The sequence below is a fragment of the Cygnus atratus genome, chromosome 24 (genome assembly GCF_013377495.2).
Source record: "Cygnus atratus isolate AKBS03 ecotype Queensland, Australia chromosome 24, CAtr_DNAZoo_HiC_assembly, whole genome shotgun sequence".
Taxonomy (NCBI): Eukaryota; Metazoa; Chordata; class Aves; order Anseriformes; family Anatidae; genus Cygnus; species Cygnus atratus.
This window is the reverse complement of record NC_066385.1, coordinates 6637906-6656222: the sequence shown is the minus strand read 5'-3', so window position 1 is coordinate 6656222 and position 18317 is coordinate 6637906. Positions and strand designations below refer to the sequence as shown.

At 51.9% G+C, this 18317-nt stretch overlaps 2 protein-coding genes and 1 long non-coding RNA gene across 4 annotated transcripts; 2 read left to right on the top strand and 1 right to left on the bottom strand.

Annotated features, from left to right (window-relative positions):
- Positions 1–297: 297 nt before the first annotated feature.
- On the bottom strand, positions 298–6195 carry LOC118260415 (uncharacterized). Its single transcript, XR_004782227.2, has 2 exons — positions 6062–6195; positions 298–926 (listed from the first exon to the last, which is right to left on the bottom strand). It is a non-coding gene; the product is annotated as an uncharacterized LOC118260415 (long non-coding RNA).
- Positions 2029–3955, top strand: LAMTOR5 (late endosomal/lysosomal adaptor, MAPK and MTOR activator 5). Its single transcript, XM_035570617.2, has 4 exons — positions 2029–2179; positions 2297–2358; positions 2989–3106; positions 3598–3955. The coding sequence occupies exons 1-4, from the start codon at positions 2145–2147 to the stop codon at positions 3656–3658; spliced, it is 276 nt and encodes a 91-aa protein (XP_035426510.1). The 5' UTR covers positions 2029–2144; the 3' UTR covers positions 3659–3955.
- Positions 6196–6204: 9 nt separating the features above from the next.
- SLC16A4 (solute carrier family 16 member 4) lies at positions 6205–17669 on the top strand. 2 transcript variants are annotated; one of them, XM_035570614.2, is made up of 9 exons: positions 6209–6414; positions 6923–7032; positions 8001–8133; positions 8508–8651; positions 9128–9289; positions 9662–10210; positions 11462–11673; positions 12434–12527; positions 16798–17669. In XM_035570614.2, the coding sequence occupies exons 1-9, from the start codon at positions 6399–6401 to the stop codon at positions 16950–16952; spliced, it is 1575 nt and encodes a 524-aa protein (XP_035426507.1). In that variant the 5' UTR covers positions 6209–6398; the 3' UTR covers positions 16953–17669. The 2 variants fall into 2 exon arrangements, with proteins under 2 accessions (XP_035426509.1, XP_035426507.1); XM_035570616.2 differs by lacking the exon at positions 9662–10210 and having other exon boundaries at positions 6205–6414; positions 16798–17393.
- The last annotated feature ends 648 nt before the right edge of the window (positions 17670–18317 follow it).

The window sequence follows — 18317 nt, the reverse complement described above, 5'->3', positions numbered from 1 at the left end:
CTCCTCCAATGTGTTTTTTTTTTTTTCCTCCTGATGATCTCAGAATAAGCAGATGAGACCTGAATCTCTAACGTCATAGAAGAAATATTTTCCCCACCTAGGGTGGGGGAAAAAAACCAACACCAAGCAGTCATCCACCCTCATCTATTTCCCAGGATTATTTTTCAGCTAAGCCAACACAGCTGGATTTTCCAAGTACATACATATTTATCCCTGACAGGTGTACTTAAGAATTGAATTAAGAATTTGTGATTATTGAGCTAAAAGAAAATAAAAGGAAAAAGTTAGCCCGGTACATCCATGATGGTAAGAGTATAATGTTTAATAACGTGGGTCTGTGATAAGTACCCTGTAGAAAGATAAGACTCAGCTGCATTTATTTGTGAGAATAAAATGAGGCAGGGAGTGAATAATATATTTTTCAGTAATGAAAGCATGTTTGTAAATGAACAGAATGTATAAATATCTTGATTTATGGTTTGAAGTATGTCCCCCATACCTGTATTTGGAATATCTCTTGAGAGCACGTGGAAACATGACTAGGGATTGCTAAAGTGGCTAAAAAGGCAGAAACAGGTGGAATTACTGCCTTCTGGTTTTGTTTATACATCCTGGGAGGGTGCAAGGGACAGAGCAGTTTGCAGATGCTGGCATCATAAAATAGGCTGTGCCAGCTCCCACAGTGACATCTTCCACATCTGCAAAATTTGCTTTTTTGCATGTGTGCATCAGCAAAACCCCAACACGCTCACTCTGGGGCCCTTCCCCAGAAACACCAACGTGCACCCAGGACTGCATCTGTCAGGTGAGAGAGGAGCCATAAATCCCCGCAGCCTCCACAAGGCGACGTCCCCGCAGAGGTGGGGCCGTTCGTCACTCACTGCCATGCCCCACAGAGCTCCGTGACACGAGCCCCCATCGCGGTCCTGCAACAAGAAATAACAACAGATTTCAGAAAACTGCATTAGTCCGTTTAAATACCCACCCGTGAGCATTGCACGGTCCTGGGCTCCCATGGTCCCGCCTGGATTTGGTCCTGACCGAGCTCATTCCCACCGGCCGGGGCCACGCAAGCCCAGGATGTGGTAAAGCTCCTTGGCACAAGGACAGGAAAGCAAAGCAGGGTTTGTGATTTGGATCTAGTGAGCCAGATTTTGCCAGCCCTGGACTGCGAGATACCACCCCCACGGCAGCTAGGCTCCCCAGCAACATCACAGATTTAGTCCCTGCTGTCTCTGCTAGAAAAGTTTCTCTTGCAGAGCATCAGTGCAATGCTAAACTGTCAACTTAATTGACTAAAAATAGCCCAGCCATTCTCCCTGCCAAAGACCAGCGCTTCCTTTGAAGCCGCAGCTGTTCAAGTCTCCTCCACCTGGCTTTGACCAAATTACTCCCGGCCCCAGAACCCCCCCGCCAGAAATCCCAAAGCCTTGCTCCAGGGAACGGCCCCGCGGGACGCGCCTCGGGGGCGGCTTCCTCGCCGAGGCCCCCGCGGGGCCGCCAGGCCGCAGCCCCGGCCCTGGGCGGGCGCAGCCCCCTTCGTGCCCCGCCCGCCGCTCCCCGGGGCCCCGGGCGGGGCCAGCGCAGCAGCGGGGGGGGCGCGGCGGGGAGCCCGCGGGCAGGAGCGGCCGAGGCAGCGGCTGCTGACTCCCGGCAAAGCCGAGGGAAGAAAAATGTAACAGAAAAAGAAAAAAAAATAATTAAAAAAAGAAAAAATCGCCGCTGCGCTGCACGCCCCCATCGATCGCAGCGTAATTTTCCAGCCCGACGCGGCGAGATCCAGCGCCAGGCGCACCCGGGCGGCCGCCAGCCGGCCCCGGGGCCCCGCCGCCGGCCCCCCCCCGGTGCCGCTCCGCGGTCACGCGTGGGGCTCACGCGCCGCTGGGCCCGGCTTGGGGGGGGGGGGGGGGGGGCGAGGAGCTGCGCGCCCCGCCTTTGTAGCCAGGCCCCGAGGGCTCGGGCCCGGAGGCTCCCGAGCGTGGGGGCCGCGGGGATCGGGTCACGCGTGGGGCCCCTCCCCGTGAGCCCTTCGCGCACTGAGGCCGTTTGGTCCCGCGGCGCCACCGTCCGCGCGCGTCACGTGACTGGCGCCGCTGCCAGGAGCCGCCGGAGCAGGGCGGAAGCGGGGGCGCGGGGCCGGCGGCATGGAGGGGACCCTGGAGCAGCACCTGGAGGACACGTGCGGGGGGGGAGCGGGGGGGGACGGGGGGAGCGGGGGGGGCGGGGGGGGCGAGGCCGCGGGGCGATGGGGGGGAGCGGGGTCGCCCCGGCGCTCACCGCCGCCCTCTGCCCGCAGCATGAAGAGCCCGGCCGTGGTGGGCGTCCTGTGCACCGACTCGCAGGGCCTCAACCTGGGGTGTGAGTAACGGGGCCGGGGCCGGGGCCGGGGCCCCCCGGCCAAGGGCCTGAGGGGAAGGCGCGCGAGGGGCGGCGGAGGGCCCCGGGTTGGCTCAGCCCAGAGCAGGCCGAGGGGAGGCCTCCTGGCGGCCTGCAGCTCCCTCACGGGGAGCGGGGGGCAGGCGCCGAGCTCTGCGCTCTGGGGACGGCGCCGGGGCCCGAGGGATGGAGCCGGGGCAGGGGAGGGTCAGGCTGGGCGTTAGGGCGGGGGTCTGCGCCGTGATTAGGGTCGCACGCTGGGACAGGCTCCCCAGGGCAGCGGTCACAGCACCGGGCCTGCCGGAGTCCAAGAAGCGTTTGCACAACGCTCTTGGACATAGGGTTTGATTTTGGGGTGATTCTGTGCGGGGCTAGGAGTTGGACTTGATGATCTGTGTGGGTCCCTTCCAGCTTGGGATATGCTGTAATTCTAAACCTCAACCTGTTCCTGACACTTAAAATCAATTTTTTTAGAGGGGCCACAGTTTGGGGAGATGCTGTGTCAGCCCGCAGAGGGACAGTGGGACTGGCAGGAGCAGACCCACCTGGCTCTGTGCGGGGGCTGCTTCCTGTGCACGCATGGCTTTAGTCAGCATCTCCCTTGCCTCACAGGCCGAGGAACACTCTCCGATGAGCACGCCGGCGTCATCTCTGTCCTCGCCCAGCAGGCAGCCAAGCTCACCTCCGACCCAACCGATATACCTGTGGTATGCCTGGAGTCAGACAGCGGGTGAGCATCCAGCCCAGGGGTGCTGCTTTTCTCTGCGTTCACCTTTCCCCCCATCTTTTGGGATCTCCTAGGGGGGTCAAATCTAGAGCACTGCTCTCTCTCTTTTAGTAAACCGGCAGGCTTGGAGGAAGCTCCATCTCCAAAGCTACATGGAGAGGGCAGTCACAAATAGGCATGGGAAATATTAGATTAATGGGACCTCAAATAACAGGAACTGTAAAAGCAGAAGGAAACCTTTCAGGGGCTGGTGGCTACTCCAGCATGATACTTCTTCCGCTGTTGGGATCCCCATGGATAATTTAGCCCATGACGTAGTGTCATTTTTTTGCCAGTTTTGTTAGTGAAGACTTTTCCAGCACTCTTCCTGGGAGGGACGGGAAGAGATGCAGCAACTGAGAGGTCTAGCACAGAGCTGCCCATCTGGTTTTCCACCCAAGTCAGCTTCTGCTCTCATAGCTGGCTTCTCAACTGCCTCACTTCCCTTGTTCTAGGAATATCATGATCCAGAAGCATGACAGCATCACTGTAGCAGTGCACAAGCTGGCATCCTGACCCTGACATCCTGATGCTCCACTCCAGACCAGCTCCTCACTGGACGACGACTCTCCTCTCTGTGCTCCAGTGCGAAACATGCTTCTAGTATCAAATCTGGGCTGAAGGCTCTCCCTCTCTATTTAACAGCTCCTGTGCAGCTGTCAGGGTTTCCAATTTGCATTTTAGCACGTGTGCTGCTGAGGATGAAATGTGGGTCACTCACCGAGCTTGTGTAATGATAGATACTACAAAGCGTGTGTGTGTATGTGTGTGGCCTTATTTGTTGGAGAAATCAATAAATGACCTGCAAAAACATGCCTTTGCTTCTCTTTGCTCCTACTTTGAAAACTGTTGCCCGTTGCTTTCCCAAAAGCCAAGTGAGGTACCATCTGCCAGTCCGTTCTTCATTAGCGTTTCTATAGAGAAAAGGAGTAATGCACAAAGTCTTGGATTAATGGCGGGTCCTCCAGGGGAAAAGGTACAAACACTTTCCTAGGAATTTCTCCTGGGAAATGTTTAGCCTCCTGTAGTTAAATTGTCCATGTGAGAATGAGTTGCTTATTAGCTCTTGGATTGAAGTTCAAACCTAAACTTGTTGGCCCTGTCTGTGCTGCCTGCCGTGGCTGCATGAACCGCAAATGGATGTTGACAACATCCTTACAAACCCAGGCCTTTCTTCACTTTATATATGAAATGGTACAGGGAAACAATCCTGCAGAAAGGCTTTTCCCTCGAAAAACTGCTACGCTCAGATGCTTCCTCCATACAGGGAAAAGGAGCTGGCCTGCAGCTGTCCTCATGCATAAAGCAGAAAGGAAGCTTCACGGCGGAGCACAAGCTAACAGGGCTGGGTCAGAGAGAAAATCTGCATTCACGCTGCTTTGACTTTACTACTGCACGTGTCGGTGACCCTCCCAATCTCATAGTCGCTGTTTTGGATGAAACAGGCACAAGGGACAAGCCCACCCTGCCCTACACCCCCGTGTTAAGTTCAATTAACAACGTGGCCTCTAAGCAGGAGCAGAGGGGGATCTGCGCCCGCCCCCCCCCCCCCGCCTTACTGGCTGCTCTGGAAGGAGAGCACTGCCACCGCTGCCAGGTGGCCATCCCCAAAGTCACCAGCACGCTGCTCAGGAAGATGCTGTGGGATGAACAGCTGTGTTTTAGGCACCCAGCCTGCAGGCGTGGAGGAGGGATGTCTGCTGCCTGCAAACTCGAGAATCCTTCTGAGAACTGGCTTTCCTGACTCTCCTCCTCCAGCCGTGGCCAGCCCCTGCCCGTGTCCTGCAGCCACGTACAGACACCTGCCCCAAAAATGAAAAGCTGCCATGTGCCTAAATCACCACGGGGATCCTGCCTGAGCTGTGGAGTAATGAATACACCAACCTCGGGCGCCCCAGTCTGCGCTCAGCTCCTCAAACCTCCCTTTTGGGTGCTATGAACATCCCCAAATTTTGAGCAATTTCATTTCCCATCCATGCCTTGTGTTTCCAGCACCATCAAGGCACAGCACACAAAGCTCTGTGCTATTAACTCATTCCCTCCCCCCTTTTCTTTGTTGTTTGATACTCAAGTTCCAAGCTTATCTACTCAGAAGAGAGTAATATTGCACATTTTAAATAGCCAAAAGCCAGCAGAAGCTGTTGTCCCTTGAAGAGCAAAAAGGCAAGGGGACGGGGCACGTGGCTGGTTTTCGGCACCTCAATGAGCACAGAAGGGCACAGCAGCACTCCGTGCTCCCAGTAACAAGCCCTGGGACCGCTGCACTCATTAACAGGGCCCCGCATTTGCTCCCTGGCCGCACGCAGAGCAGCTCGAGCCGAGGAGGCCGAGCGGTTCCTCCAGGACATCTGGGGCGCAGTCACTGCACCCGCTGCTGCCGCCGCCTCCTCCCCAGCACCCCCGGCCTCTGTGAGCTGCTGTCCTCCAAGCCTTTAAACCACACGCACTGCAAAACCCATCCCACTTCAGTAAAAGCTCAATGCACGCATTACCAGCCCTGCTACAGTGAAAGCTTCTCCCTAGCCCCTGAGTTACCCCGGTCCGTCCAACCCTGTCTTTCTGTCCTAGGATCCTGCAGCGAGCTGGAGTGCTGCCTGCTCTGCCAAGGCAGGGAGGGGACAGATCGTCAGGATCCTACAGTTCCATCTTACTTTAGGAACGTCAATCGGGGTGACAGGTCAGCCGAAATGGGGGCACAAAGCATAGCGGCTGTGCTTGCCCTGGACTTTGTGCATAGTTACAACGGAGGCACGGAGCGAACTCAAATGCACTCGGCTACCAGCTCCTGCCCTGATCCCGCTGCGGAGCACCTTGGCTGTAAAACGCGAAGCTTTCCAGGCTCTCTCCTATTTCTGGGGCCAAGGGCTGGGTGGCCGCTCGCCGCCCAGGGCTTGGCTTCAGGCCACCATTGCCACCTACCGCTCCACTCCATGTCTAGCAGGACCCGGAGCCTTGCCTGGAGCTGGATCCTTGCAGGCTTTTCCTCCAGAGGCTCCATTTCCTCCAGGCAGGATTTCTGCTCGGCGAAAGCCCCGGCCAGGGAAGGGGAGGGACTCCTGGCCTGGAGGCAGTGCAGAGGAGGAAGGCTCCGTCCACAAAGCCCCAGCGCCGACCTCCTGCCTTGGCTGTCCTCCCCGGAGACGGATGAGGGACCAGACCTGGGGGCAGCAGGTCCCAATGGGGGGATCTTGTTTCTGGAGCAAATGAAGAGAAGATTCCTCTTTGCAATCTGCTGTTTCAGGGAAGGTTTTCCAGCATGCAGCAGCAAGACGGTAAGGAACAGTTTCACGTTTATCAACCCCACCACGGGAGGTGCAGCACAGGCGAGGCGATGGGAAGGAGGGGAGCAGAGGAAGGTGGGAAATGGACAGCTTCCCCTGAGAGCTCAAAGACGGGTAACAGACATTGAACCCCCGACTTCGGGCAAACCTGTGCTCTAAAGCACAGACTGCGTGCTCTGAAGCAGCGGGGAGGTGCTTGTCACTTGAAATCACTGAATATTAAGTAGCTTTAGCAATTTGGTGGGAAGGAGAAAGGAGTCTAAGCTGTTTGCAGCCAGCGATTATGTGCAACCTAATATCCATTGGAAAAGGGCTTGGTAAAAGCTTCACCCATCCTCAAAAGCTTTCTCAAGTCGAACACAAAATGCTGCTTCCTGTTCAATGGGAAAGGACCAAAGGGGTTCAAGGGCAGCCGATGCTCTCAGGGAAGCAGCTTCACAGGTTAACTGCAACAGCAAGGAAGCAAGGAGCTACTGCACCCCAAAATTCTCATTTCCAGGGGAAAGGAAAGAGGAAAAGCTGGAGTCAGAGCCACCAGCAGCGATGGGAGACGCAAGCCAAGGCACAGGTGGAGGGTGGGCATGGGCAGCGGTGCTCCACTTCTTCCTGGTAAGCAGAGAACAAACTCATCTAAAACCTTTGGAAGCTGGGGTCTGTGGAAAGTCCCAAGTCTGGCGCATGCAGGACAGGCTAACCCTGTCCAACCGATGGCAGAATAAGATAGGCAATCACTAAGAGACAAAGTGCTTTGCCACACCGCGGACAGGCAGACAGTGGTCCCTGCTTCGCTGCTGGCTGAGCAAAGAGCTCTGTCGCCACAGGCCCCGCTCGCAAGGACGCGACCATCCTCACCTCCCCCGAGCCGCCTCTGTCCCCACGCTGGTTTTGTCACTACGCAGGAGCCAGGAAATCCCACCTGGAAAGCAGTGGTCCTGCACGCCCCCATGCCACGTGCTTCAATACCAACAGCCGAGCCCAGGCGATCCCCCCCGTCGGTGATAAAGAAAACCCCGGCACGCAGCTAGGAACACCGGGACGCGCAGGAAACCTTCCCCCCTTCCACCCCACTGCAGAGTGCATCTGGCAGTGTCCACAGCTGCCAATCGTTAACCCCAGCTCGAGGAGGAGGGAGGCAGGACACCGAGGGCACCAACTGTCCTTTGCCCCGTGGCAGGGCCAGCCAAGAAAATGGGGCTGGCAAACACCCGCGCCTGCTCTGCTCGTCTCCCATCCTCTGCTGGCAATGTTTCATAGCATTGAGACCTGTTCATTATTATTTTTTAATACTAAAAACACAATTTGCAAAGCAAAACACACTGGCAGAGTTAAGCTCTGGTGTTATTTTGCTCTTTTTCTTTGAAAAAGCCAGTTTTGTACAGGATTCGGGTGAGCTTAAAGCACAACGTGGCCACCACGAGTCCACCCTAACGACATTCCCCCAACACTCGCTGCACCCCTGCTCGCAGTTTCTTTCTCCCAGAACACAACAAATTATCCCGAACGAGGGAGCACACAAAGCAGCAGGAAAGCAGCACCTGTCCCCTGCAGCACCTGACCTGCTTCTGATCTGAACTCAGGTTAACGTGCTTGTGATGGGAATGCTCAAGACCTTTGGCATTTTCTTCGTGGCTTTTCAAGAGGAGGTGGGGGGCTCCTCGGAGCAAGTCAGCTGGATCGGCTCCATCATGTCCTCGCTGCGCTTCCTGGGAGGTGAGCAGGCACCACGGGGGCTGGGGCAGTGCTGCAGCCTCGGGTTGCTCTGATGGATGGGGCACTGGGGTGCTCTGGGGGTGGCACCTCCGTCCCCAGCCGCGGGGTCACGGCACCTTGCTGTAGCTGCTTGGTTATAGAGGACACGAGCAAATCCTCAGCCCTAGCAGCATTACTAATGTCTCCAATCAAACCAGCTGCTGAATAATTCACCAGAGCTGTGTTGTGCAGCAAGAAGCAGGTTAAGGAAATCTGGAAGTTTGGGCTTCAATTCCGTCCTCTTCCCCCAGATTTCCAGGGTCCAAGTTTCCAGGCCCTGCGGAGCATCAGCTGTCATTTTGGGGCACAAGAGCTCTGCCTCTTTTCCCTTGCAGCCCCACTGGTGGCCGTGGTCTGCAGGAGGCTGGGCGAGCGGCCGACCTCCGTCATCGGGGCCGGCTTGGTCAGCGGCGGCTGCCTGCTCAGCACGCAGGCCACCAGCGTCCCCTTCCTCTGCGTCTCCATGGGACTCCTCCTGGGTGAGCTGCCTGCGGCACACGGGCGCGTGGGGACCTCGCTGCACACAACGAGCAGAAGCAGCTCAGTTAAACCAGGCTGTGCCCCCACCGTCACCGGTCCCTTTACTGCCACCAGCTCCCTTCCATGAGATGTTGCACGAAACCCCAAAGCTTCGTGCTCAGGAACATAAGATACCAATTTCAACATGCTAGACCACACTAACTTTGTTTTGTTTTCCCCTGGACCCAACATATGCCACAAATCCTGGCCTTTTAATCCCTTCGTAAAAGTGCACAGCCTCAAAAACCCTGGACACTAAACAACATGCCCGAAATCCTGTTCTCCACTGATAGCAACAGCAGTCAGCCCCTGCTTTCATTTTCACCTCCATTGCAGGGAGAATAAGCTTAGGACAGCACGCCTCTGAATCCCCAGACCTCCCAATATGAAGCAGCCGCTTCTTGGCACTAACATCCCACTTCCACCCGTGTCGCAGGCATGGGGTTCTGCTGCCTTTACCAGGCAGCAGCGGTGATGACGGCCAAGCGCTGCAGGACGCGGCTGGCTTTCTCCAACGCCATCGCCCGCTCGGGAATGGGACTGACGTTCCTGATAGCGCCCTTCACACAGCTCCTCATCGATTCCTACGGCTGGCAAGGTGAGCGCATCTCCCGCTTTCCACATCCCTCAGTGTGAAGAAGGCACCTGAGGCTCTTTTTAAAAACTAAAATTGGATGCACCAAGGAACAACTTGGCCTCTTTCTAGGTTACTTTGGGGATATCTACTTTTACTATGCTGTTTCAGGACAGTCCATCATTTTTGATGAGTGAAAATAAAACAACCCACCCCAGATTCTGTTTTCTTTTTGCATGCATCAGAAAGAAAGGGACTTCCAGCCCAAAAGCCAGAACAACGGCTCCGGCAAGGCACCTTTACCTCTTTGCTGATCTTTCTCCATGTCCAACATGGATTACATCCTAAAAAAGATCTAAAAGAAAAAAAAAAAAGGCATCTTTTGTCTTTGTTTAGGTACTCTCCTGATTTTTGGAGGCATCATGCTAAACCTCGTGCCTTCCAGCATGCTGCTGCGTCCCATCAGCACCCAGCTGCCTCAACGCTCCTCTGCTAAAAATCACGACAATGAGTCTTCAGTGCCAAAAAAAGATTCAGAAACCCTTGCTAGACAGCTGGATGAAGCCCCTGACAGGGGAGTGCAGCTTGGCCACACACAGGACCTGCCCATCACAGAGCAACCCGTGGCACACTGCAGTGGACACATCTCTGGGCCGGCAATTGCAGAGGTGTCGGAAGGGCTGGAGAAAGCCCCTGCAGACCACAGCTCACCAGAAACAGCCAGCGAGGCCATGAGTAGCTGTAAACCCCTCCCAGCGACCAAAGAAGAAAATCCACAGCCTCTCCTCGACTTTTCCCCTTTGAAGGATCCCCTCTTCTGCATTTTTACATGGTCTTTTTTGTTCAGCCACTTGGCCTACTTCGTGCCCATCTTCCACCTGGTAGCAAGAGCCAGGACGCTGGGCATAAGCAGCATGGATGCTTCTTACCTCATTTCAGTGGCTGGTAGGCAAAAGAATCTTTTAAACACATTTATAATTACAATGATGCCAAAATAGGAAAGAAATACAACACAAATCTTGCCAAGAAATAGTCCCAAATGTGTTCTAGAATAAATCTTCATGGAAGAGCTTGAGCTCACAGCCCTTACCCCCCATTCTGTATATATAGTGTCGCCTTCTGTACAAGTACAAAGTTGCTCTCACATGGTGGGTGGTTCTCTCAACCTAAGCCAGATGATCACCCATCCCTTCTGCAATGAACAAACACAAGTTTCAAATTGCATAGGTGCTACCAGTCCTCCCAAGCCTTCCCACAAATCTCCCTGCTTTGCTTAAACCCACAAAAGCCACAGAAATCCAGAGTCACTCAGAAACCCAGGACCTCTAGTCTGACCCAGGAATGTATGCAGAGAGAAATACGGTATTAGGAGAGAAAAACAACAAAAACACACTAATAAATTGGATCTAGCCATTTGGATTTGGCATATTCACCTGAAAGGGGGGAAAAAAATACCACCCGCCCCCAAAAAATAATGACATAAAGAAGGCATTACACTGAAGTCACATCAGGTTAAAAAAGTGGCTCCATTCTCAGTCATGATAAAATATTTTATTACACAAAAATAAATTTGTCTTCTACAGTGCTGTATAACATTTAGAAATTATGCATGCTGTGGAAGAGTCTAGAAAGAGATCACAGCAATTAATCTGACATTTTGAATTAAGAGTAGGAGGGTCAGCAAGATAGAGCTGACAGTTATCAGTCCTTTCACCTTTAGTTTATAAAAACACATCCGGAAACATTAAATCAAGTATCAAAGGTTTGCTGACCCTTCAAAAAAATGCTGGGCTTTTGTCCTTTTTTGCTTCTTAAAAAAAACACACACACAAATGAACACTTCTCAGTAGTCTGCTTTTTCTTCCTCTTGAAAAAGATCAAGTGACAAACCTTTCTTTCCTATTTTTACTGAAGGGCACTTCAGAGTTTTCTGTTGAGTGCACAGCCCTTAATTGAATTTCTACAGACCACTTTTGTGCACCCGCAGGCAAAGAAGGCACCAAGGTAAAGAAAAAAGCATGAATTTTACAACAGCCTAAAAATGCCTTCCTGTGGCTTCTTGGCATTGCAGCCCTTTGTGGCCATATCCTTAAAGCAAGTGGCAGGCGGAATGCATTTCACAGCTCCTCACAAAATAGGGAAAAAAATGTAAAAAAAATATCTTCTCAGAGGCTCGATGACCTCCTCTTTCCCCAGGCATCACAGAGACAGTCAGCCAACTTCTCTCGGGGTGGATCGCCGACCAGAACTGGACCAAGAAGTACCACTACCACGCGGCTTACCTGGTGCTCTGTGGCATCACCAACCTGCTCTGCCCTCTGGCGACCACCTTCCCGCTGCTCATGACCTACGCTGTGGCTTTTGCCATTTTCTGCGGTGGATTCCTGGCTCTGGTGCTCCCTGTGCTGGTGAGGATATTTCTTTAAATAATAACAAAAAAATAATAATACACAGTGTTTCCAGCAATATTCCACAAAATACCTAACAACCTTTTCCTAAAGCTAAAGTGCCCTGGGCTGGTGCAGACTTGCATCAGAGGAGTCTCCCCTCCAGACCCCCCAGTTTGAGCCCCTCGAGAGCCCCAGTCTCCCCCCCAGCCTGCTGACTGGCACGCACAGCCCAGGTGCAACAAAAGCACCCAGAGTCTGCTGCAGATTGTCAGCGATTTGACTCAGCTAATTGCTTCCCACATCCTCCTTTCTAAAGGAGATGGCTCCAGCTCCTGGGAACCAGAATGAATCCATTCATTTACAAGCACTCAGGCAAAACCAGGGAGCTGTGAATATCTGGTCCCAACCCCTGAATTATCTGTAACACACAGACCAGTTCCAGCAGGATCTGGATAGGGAAACAACATTACAATTTGGGATTTCCTCCCGGGAAGGAATGCAGTCAGATTTTACACCAGCCTCCTCAAAGCCTCAGCAGCATTACCAGTTTCAGGAGATGCCCAAACAGCGGGATGAGAGCAACGCACCTTGCATCCCTGTAATTTCAGCGCCGACCTTAAGGAGGCGAGCGGATTCAAGGCTAAACCAGACCTACATGTGCAAAGTCCTCCCAAAATATTATAGCAGCTGAAAAGGAAACTCCCCAGAAAAGGTGCTTTGTGCCTTGCTCATTCACATGAACCCTACCAGTAATTATTGATTTGGTTTTTACAATCAGGTAGATCTAGTTGGTGTGCCAAAACTCCACAGCTACTTGGGATTTGCTTCCTTCTTTGCTGGGATAGCAGCCGTCGGTGGACCTCCTCTAGCAGGTAGCTCATACATTACATACCACACATACCCACCGCAGATATCCACCAATTAAATGTACTTCTGGTTCACTCTCCTACCCGTAAGCATCCACAGATGGTCTTTCTGTCCAAGTAGAAAAAAGCATATTTAAGAACATTATCTTTATGCACAGGCAATGTTTTTGCTCATGAATTTGCAAAGCCCAACCAGCAGTCTAACAGCTGCATGGGAAAAAGGATGCTGGCCTCCAACCCCCGCCTCCCCCCCCTTTATAAGCCTGACCACAACAGATCAATGGTGACCACACTACCACAGATTTTACCACTAAGAATGCATTATTAATACTGAGCTAGAAACAGAGGGACAGGAGGGGAGACAGCTTGATAAAGGCAAGGATTGAACAGGCTCAGCAGCAGCCCTACCGAGCAGAGGCACTGAAATGTACAGCGAAGTCCCAGTAATCTCCTGTTTTGAAGAAGATTACGCTACTTAGCCATGAGAGCTCCTGGGCCCAAAGGTAAGGAGGATGAAAAGCCTTTCCTCTTCTCCCTCTGCCAGGAAACCAAGACAGTTTTGAGTATCTGGCAGATTTCAAGCACTCAGAAATGAGCTTCTGTTCACAAGAGAGGGGCTCATTCTCTTCCATACATCCAGGCCAGGACAAAGCTCATCCTTTTCCTGACCCTTAGCCACACCTCATATCTGGAACGAGGATCTTAGCTGTTCCTACAATGAAAGTGAACAGAAAAAGCTGCAAGGTCAAACACTGGTGTGAACGATGCCCCATCACCCACCTAGCAGATGTGCCCTGAACTCAGCCTAAAACCTGGCAAGCTGTTCTTCATCTGCTGTTTCCTGCCCCGCGCTGGCAGCTGCCCCACGCCTGCAGGCACACTTGGCTCCAAGCTGCCAAGTATTCTGCAATACCACCTCCGTGCTGCAAAGTTTTAGCAAGCCTGCTGTACTGCGGGCACGAGAAAGATTGATTTCCCTAATCAATATCTCTAGGTTGGCCAAACTCTGTATATGGATGCAATTTCAAGCAACTTAAGTACTTCCATTGACAGCGTGCTTTACACTGTCACAGTGATACATAGCCTATACCAGGGAAGATCTCTTCTGCTGATACAAGATGTATGTCCACCACAAAGCAATACCTGTAAAACCATCTGAGTAAATTCTCTGACAGTACAAAAAGAAATAAGTTGGCAATCCTTTATCCATGCATCATACGTGCTAACACAGCAGCTACATTTTCATCTGCTTCCAATATATTTTTGCTAATTGGAAGCCTTCTGCATTCTGAAGATGCTAACCACTCACTGCGAGAATATGTCTGGATTTTGTAAAGCAAGCAGGTTTCTTGCAAAAGGCCTTGCACAGAAATCAGTCTTCTTAATACAGATGGGATAAATAAAGGCCAAACAAAGCCAAGAAGCAAAACTGTCACTGATCCGTCTCAATGTAAGCAGAGCAAGAGGGAAATGATTCAGAGATCAGGATCTAGGTTTGTGATACAAGATAATTTTCAGTTTTCTGCAATTTTCTCTTCCAATTCTTTTTCTTTCTTCTGCATTTTTCCTCCTCCAACACAGCTGTATTAAGCATGAATACTGAATGGGACTAGAAACTACTGATTAAGTTTCTAAAAGCAGCTGCTCCTTGCAGGATACAGAATGGGATTTAAATGCTTTGTAATATCTTGGGGTTTAGTGCCTTTGACTGCTGCTGACTTTCCTAAAAGTTCGACTTCAGAAGTACGATTTTTAGAATTTTATGAAGACAAATTTTTATAGCGAACCCCAAGACATAATATTAACACACATATTAAAAAATGCTTATTTTACACACTAGAGCAAAGCCTAATCACAATGCAACGAAAAGGTGACTTACCTGCAAATCTCTTTAACTTAAAGCCCTCGAGTCTGGAGGCAGCCAGCCCGACTGAAAGCCTGGGGCGAGAAGCCTGACGGCTTGCTCACAGCTGTTTGCCTGCCAGCACTGTTGGACGCTCCTGCCCTTCTGAAAAACAAAACCAAAGTGGAACAAGACAAAACAAACATTATTTTGGCAAGCCGCAAGCAAGCTAAGGAGGGAGAGGATATTTTATTTCCATAAACAGGACAAATCAGTAACTCACACTGCAAAAGGAAAAAACCAAACAAACTACGTAATCCGAGATTACAGAATAGATTCCAGCAGCCAGCACACAAAAACTCCAGCCCCAACAAACGTGCGGTGAAGGGGGAGAGGAAGGAATCATTTGAAAGCTGCATTGGCACATACATTTAGATGCTCTCACCTAAATTCTGCCTGTCTCTTCATGCTAGATATTGCTGCTAGGACATCTGTAATAAACAAAACCCCGAGGTGCCAGATCCCTCTGCTGATCACAGAGCAGTGGTGCAATTTCAACAACCCAACCACAGCCCACAGCATAAGCATGTGCAGTGCTTGTTTGCATTGTACCACTTTACATGCCAGGGATTTACCGGCATTGCTTGCAAAACTGCTGCTCTGTTGCACTTTGCAGACCATTGGCTTCTAATTCTGCTCTCTGCAGCAGGAATTTACTTTTATTTTTTGCTCAGGGAGCAGGAACGCAGGCTTTGAAGGCTGGGACGTCTGGTGGTGAAGGCATCACCATCGCTGCTCTGCCAGCCAGGAGGCTATGCTGGTGCTTCAGCACTAGCTTGAGCTTATAGAAAAAAACAGAAAAATCCCACATTTATAAATATCCAGAAGGCAATTTTTAAAAATAATAGAAATACTCAGAGCTCCACAACTAGAGCACTCTGTCCTGGACACCTACATCTTACAAATGACTACATTAGCATCCCTTGTCCACATCTCACAGACTTTCAGACAGGAAAAACTGATCCCACCTCTCAGAATAAACAACCCTGCACAACATACAGGGCCCAGGAGCGGGACCTGCATCACCATGTCCTACACCACAGGGTCCCCTTCCGACAGACAGCACCGTCACAGAATGGCCGAGGTTGGAAGGGACCTCTGAAGATCATCTAGTCCAACCACGATGGGTTCTTGGCTCTGCCCTCTGGCCAAGGCACATGCAGGGCTCAAACAATATCCCTGAGAAAAAAACAGAGCTGAAACCTCACAGCATAGGCATGGGATAACAAACCAAATGCCGCTGGCAAGCCCACAGGGAAGCGGCAGTAGAGCAAAGCAGCACGAGCCTTTCCCCCGTTCTACGGACCTCCATGGCCATACAAATCTACAGGAAGGAAACGTTAGCACCTCTTGCCAGTCACACAGCCACGTCCCGAGCAGCATCACTCCCTTTCCCACTGAGAGCTGGGGTGCTCACAGGTACAGCGGGAACAGTGCTCCAGTGCAAAGCCGGGATCTCTTGGGACAAGGTTGCTGTTTCCACTCCTTTCCAGTTTTAAGAATCCCAGACTCAGGCCAGATCTAACACTGGTGTAAATTGTGTAAATCTCTGGATGTCAGGGAGGAATTCTGGTGTAGACCAGTAGCAGATCTAGCTCAGCTGGCCACTCTGCTGCTAACCCACCTTGTGCATCCATATGCCAGATTTGGGAGTATGTTACAGAATTTATTACACACAGTAGCAACTCCTATTGCTTTGTATATTTTAGATTCAAACAGAGGAATTATGCACATTTAAAATGAAATGTCCAGATACTAGATGATATGATGTAACCAAACAAAACACTTAAAGGTCATTTTTAAAAGGCACTCTGCCCCCTTGCAGATACCTGAGTCTCTACTGAATGTAGGTTTTCCTTTTAAGTGCTGGCAAAGCTACCTTTAAGCAAGTTCACTCCCTGCTCTTGGTCTGGGATCTTTCATATTAGACAGGTTGTGTTAAATTGGGCCTGCTCACAAGGCAGCAGGTCTGGGGAATCCAGAGATTGCAGTACGGATGTTGCAAAGGAGTCAACTTGTTACCAATGGGACCTAACATCTGCTGCAGCAGCTACTTCTTGCCCACCTACTGAAACAGGAAAAAAAAGTTGGGGATTAAATTCCATCAGATTAAAATCCACTTCCACTACAAGGATCCGGCAACATCAGCCCCAGGAAGAACATCCTACACATTTGCCAGTTACACCTATCACAACCATCCTAACCTGACCAGGCACCAGCCGTCCGTGCTGCACAGCCATGGTTAAGGTAACCTAAAGAAAATATCGGAGGCATTCTGAAATGAGAACACACATCCTTCACTTCCCGCCCACCTCCCAAAAGGCTTTTGGTGAGAAAATCCAACAGCTTTACTAACGATCTTTCCTCCCACAGGGTGGCTGTATGACTACACGCAGACCTATGCCTGCTCTTTCCTCTTTGCTGGAGCCTGTGCTCTCATCTCGCCCATGTCCTTCTTCTTTGAGCCGCTGGCCCAGAAGTGGAAGCTAAAGGAAGCCAACCCGAGCAACGTCCCCACGCTGGGCTGAAGCTTTAAGGCAGCAGAAGCTTTGAAGAACCAGCTTCATTGCACCTGCAACCAGACGCAGCGGCCAGCACAGACCTTCTGCACCCAAAGCTACCAATGGCAGTGAAATCAAACCAGGGATTTTCAGATGTCAGACTCACCGTTAGCATTTCTAGATGTTTCTGGTCCACGTGTGATTAAAGCCACCTGAGAACCACGTAGGGTAACACACTGTTTGACAGGAAGGAACACAGCTGGCGGCCGGGGGGACGTGGGGGCTCTGCCAGCTCCCAGCTGGGGACAAGGGGCCTGGCAGCCCCCGGCCCCCCCGTGCTCTGCCCAGCACGAAGCTGCCTCGCCTCCAGGACATGGCGGCCAGGAGCTCCCAAGTGCCAAAGCACAGGGGAAGGTTTCAGCTTATTTACTCAGATATGACTAATTAGCAACGGGGAGGGATGCAGGGACACAGATTGGTACAAGAGATAAGGTTTTAACTTCCAACAGGATGAGAAAATCAGCTGGGCATAGAATATCCTGAGTTGGAATGAACCCATACGGATCATCGAGTCCAACTCCTGGCACCGCAGAGGTCTACCCAAAAATTCTGACCCTGTGACTACATGCACAGTCCAAACGCTTCTTAAACTCCGACAGGCCTGGTGCCATGACTGTGTCCCTGGGGAGTCTGTTCCAGTGGGCGACCACCCTCTCAGTGAAGAACCTCTTCCTGATGTCCAGCCTGAACCTCCCCTGCCTCAGCTTGACACCATTCCCGCGGGTCCTATCACTGGTGACTAAAGAGGAGAGATCGGCGCCTGCCCCTCCACTCCCCTCGCGAGGAAGCTGTAGGCCGCGATGAGGTCTCCCCTCAGCCTCCTCTTTCCCAGGCTGAACAGGCCAAGTGACCTCAGCCTCTCCTCACACGTCTCCCCCTCCAGACCCTTCGCCATCTTCGTAGCCCTGTTAGCCCTATTTTATTAGGCTTTGTGAAAGGAATTTGTTTAGAGAGTTTGGAAACGCTCGAAGGCCGTAGCCTAAAGAAACTCCAGTATGGCATTGGTTGTCATGGCAGAGGACTTGGAACCAAAACCCATGACAGGGCAAGCTTCCAGCCCCACAGCCGCTCATCATGCCCTCGCCCCCGCTTCCCAGCACAGCACCCGGAGCCTCGCTGGGGGCTCAGCAAGCCCGTGCTCTGCCAGCACCCTACAGCTTTCCTTTGGAGGGGCAGGGTGCAGCTGTCCTGCCTTTTTGTCGCTATTGAGGCTGCGATTTTCTGTGTTATCACCTTTAAAATTATTACACAGAGCTGGGATATCACAGGGGTTTTACATGGCCACCAACTCAGCCACTAGCACAATCCTTCCCCACTCGCCCCCTTTTCTTT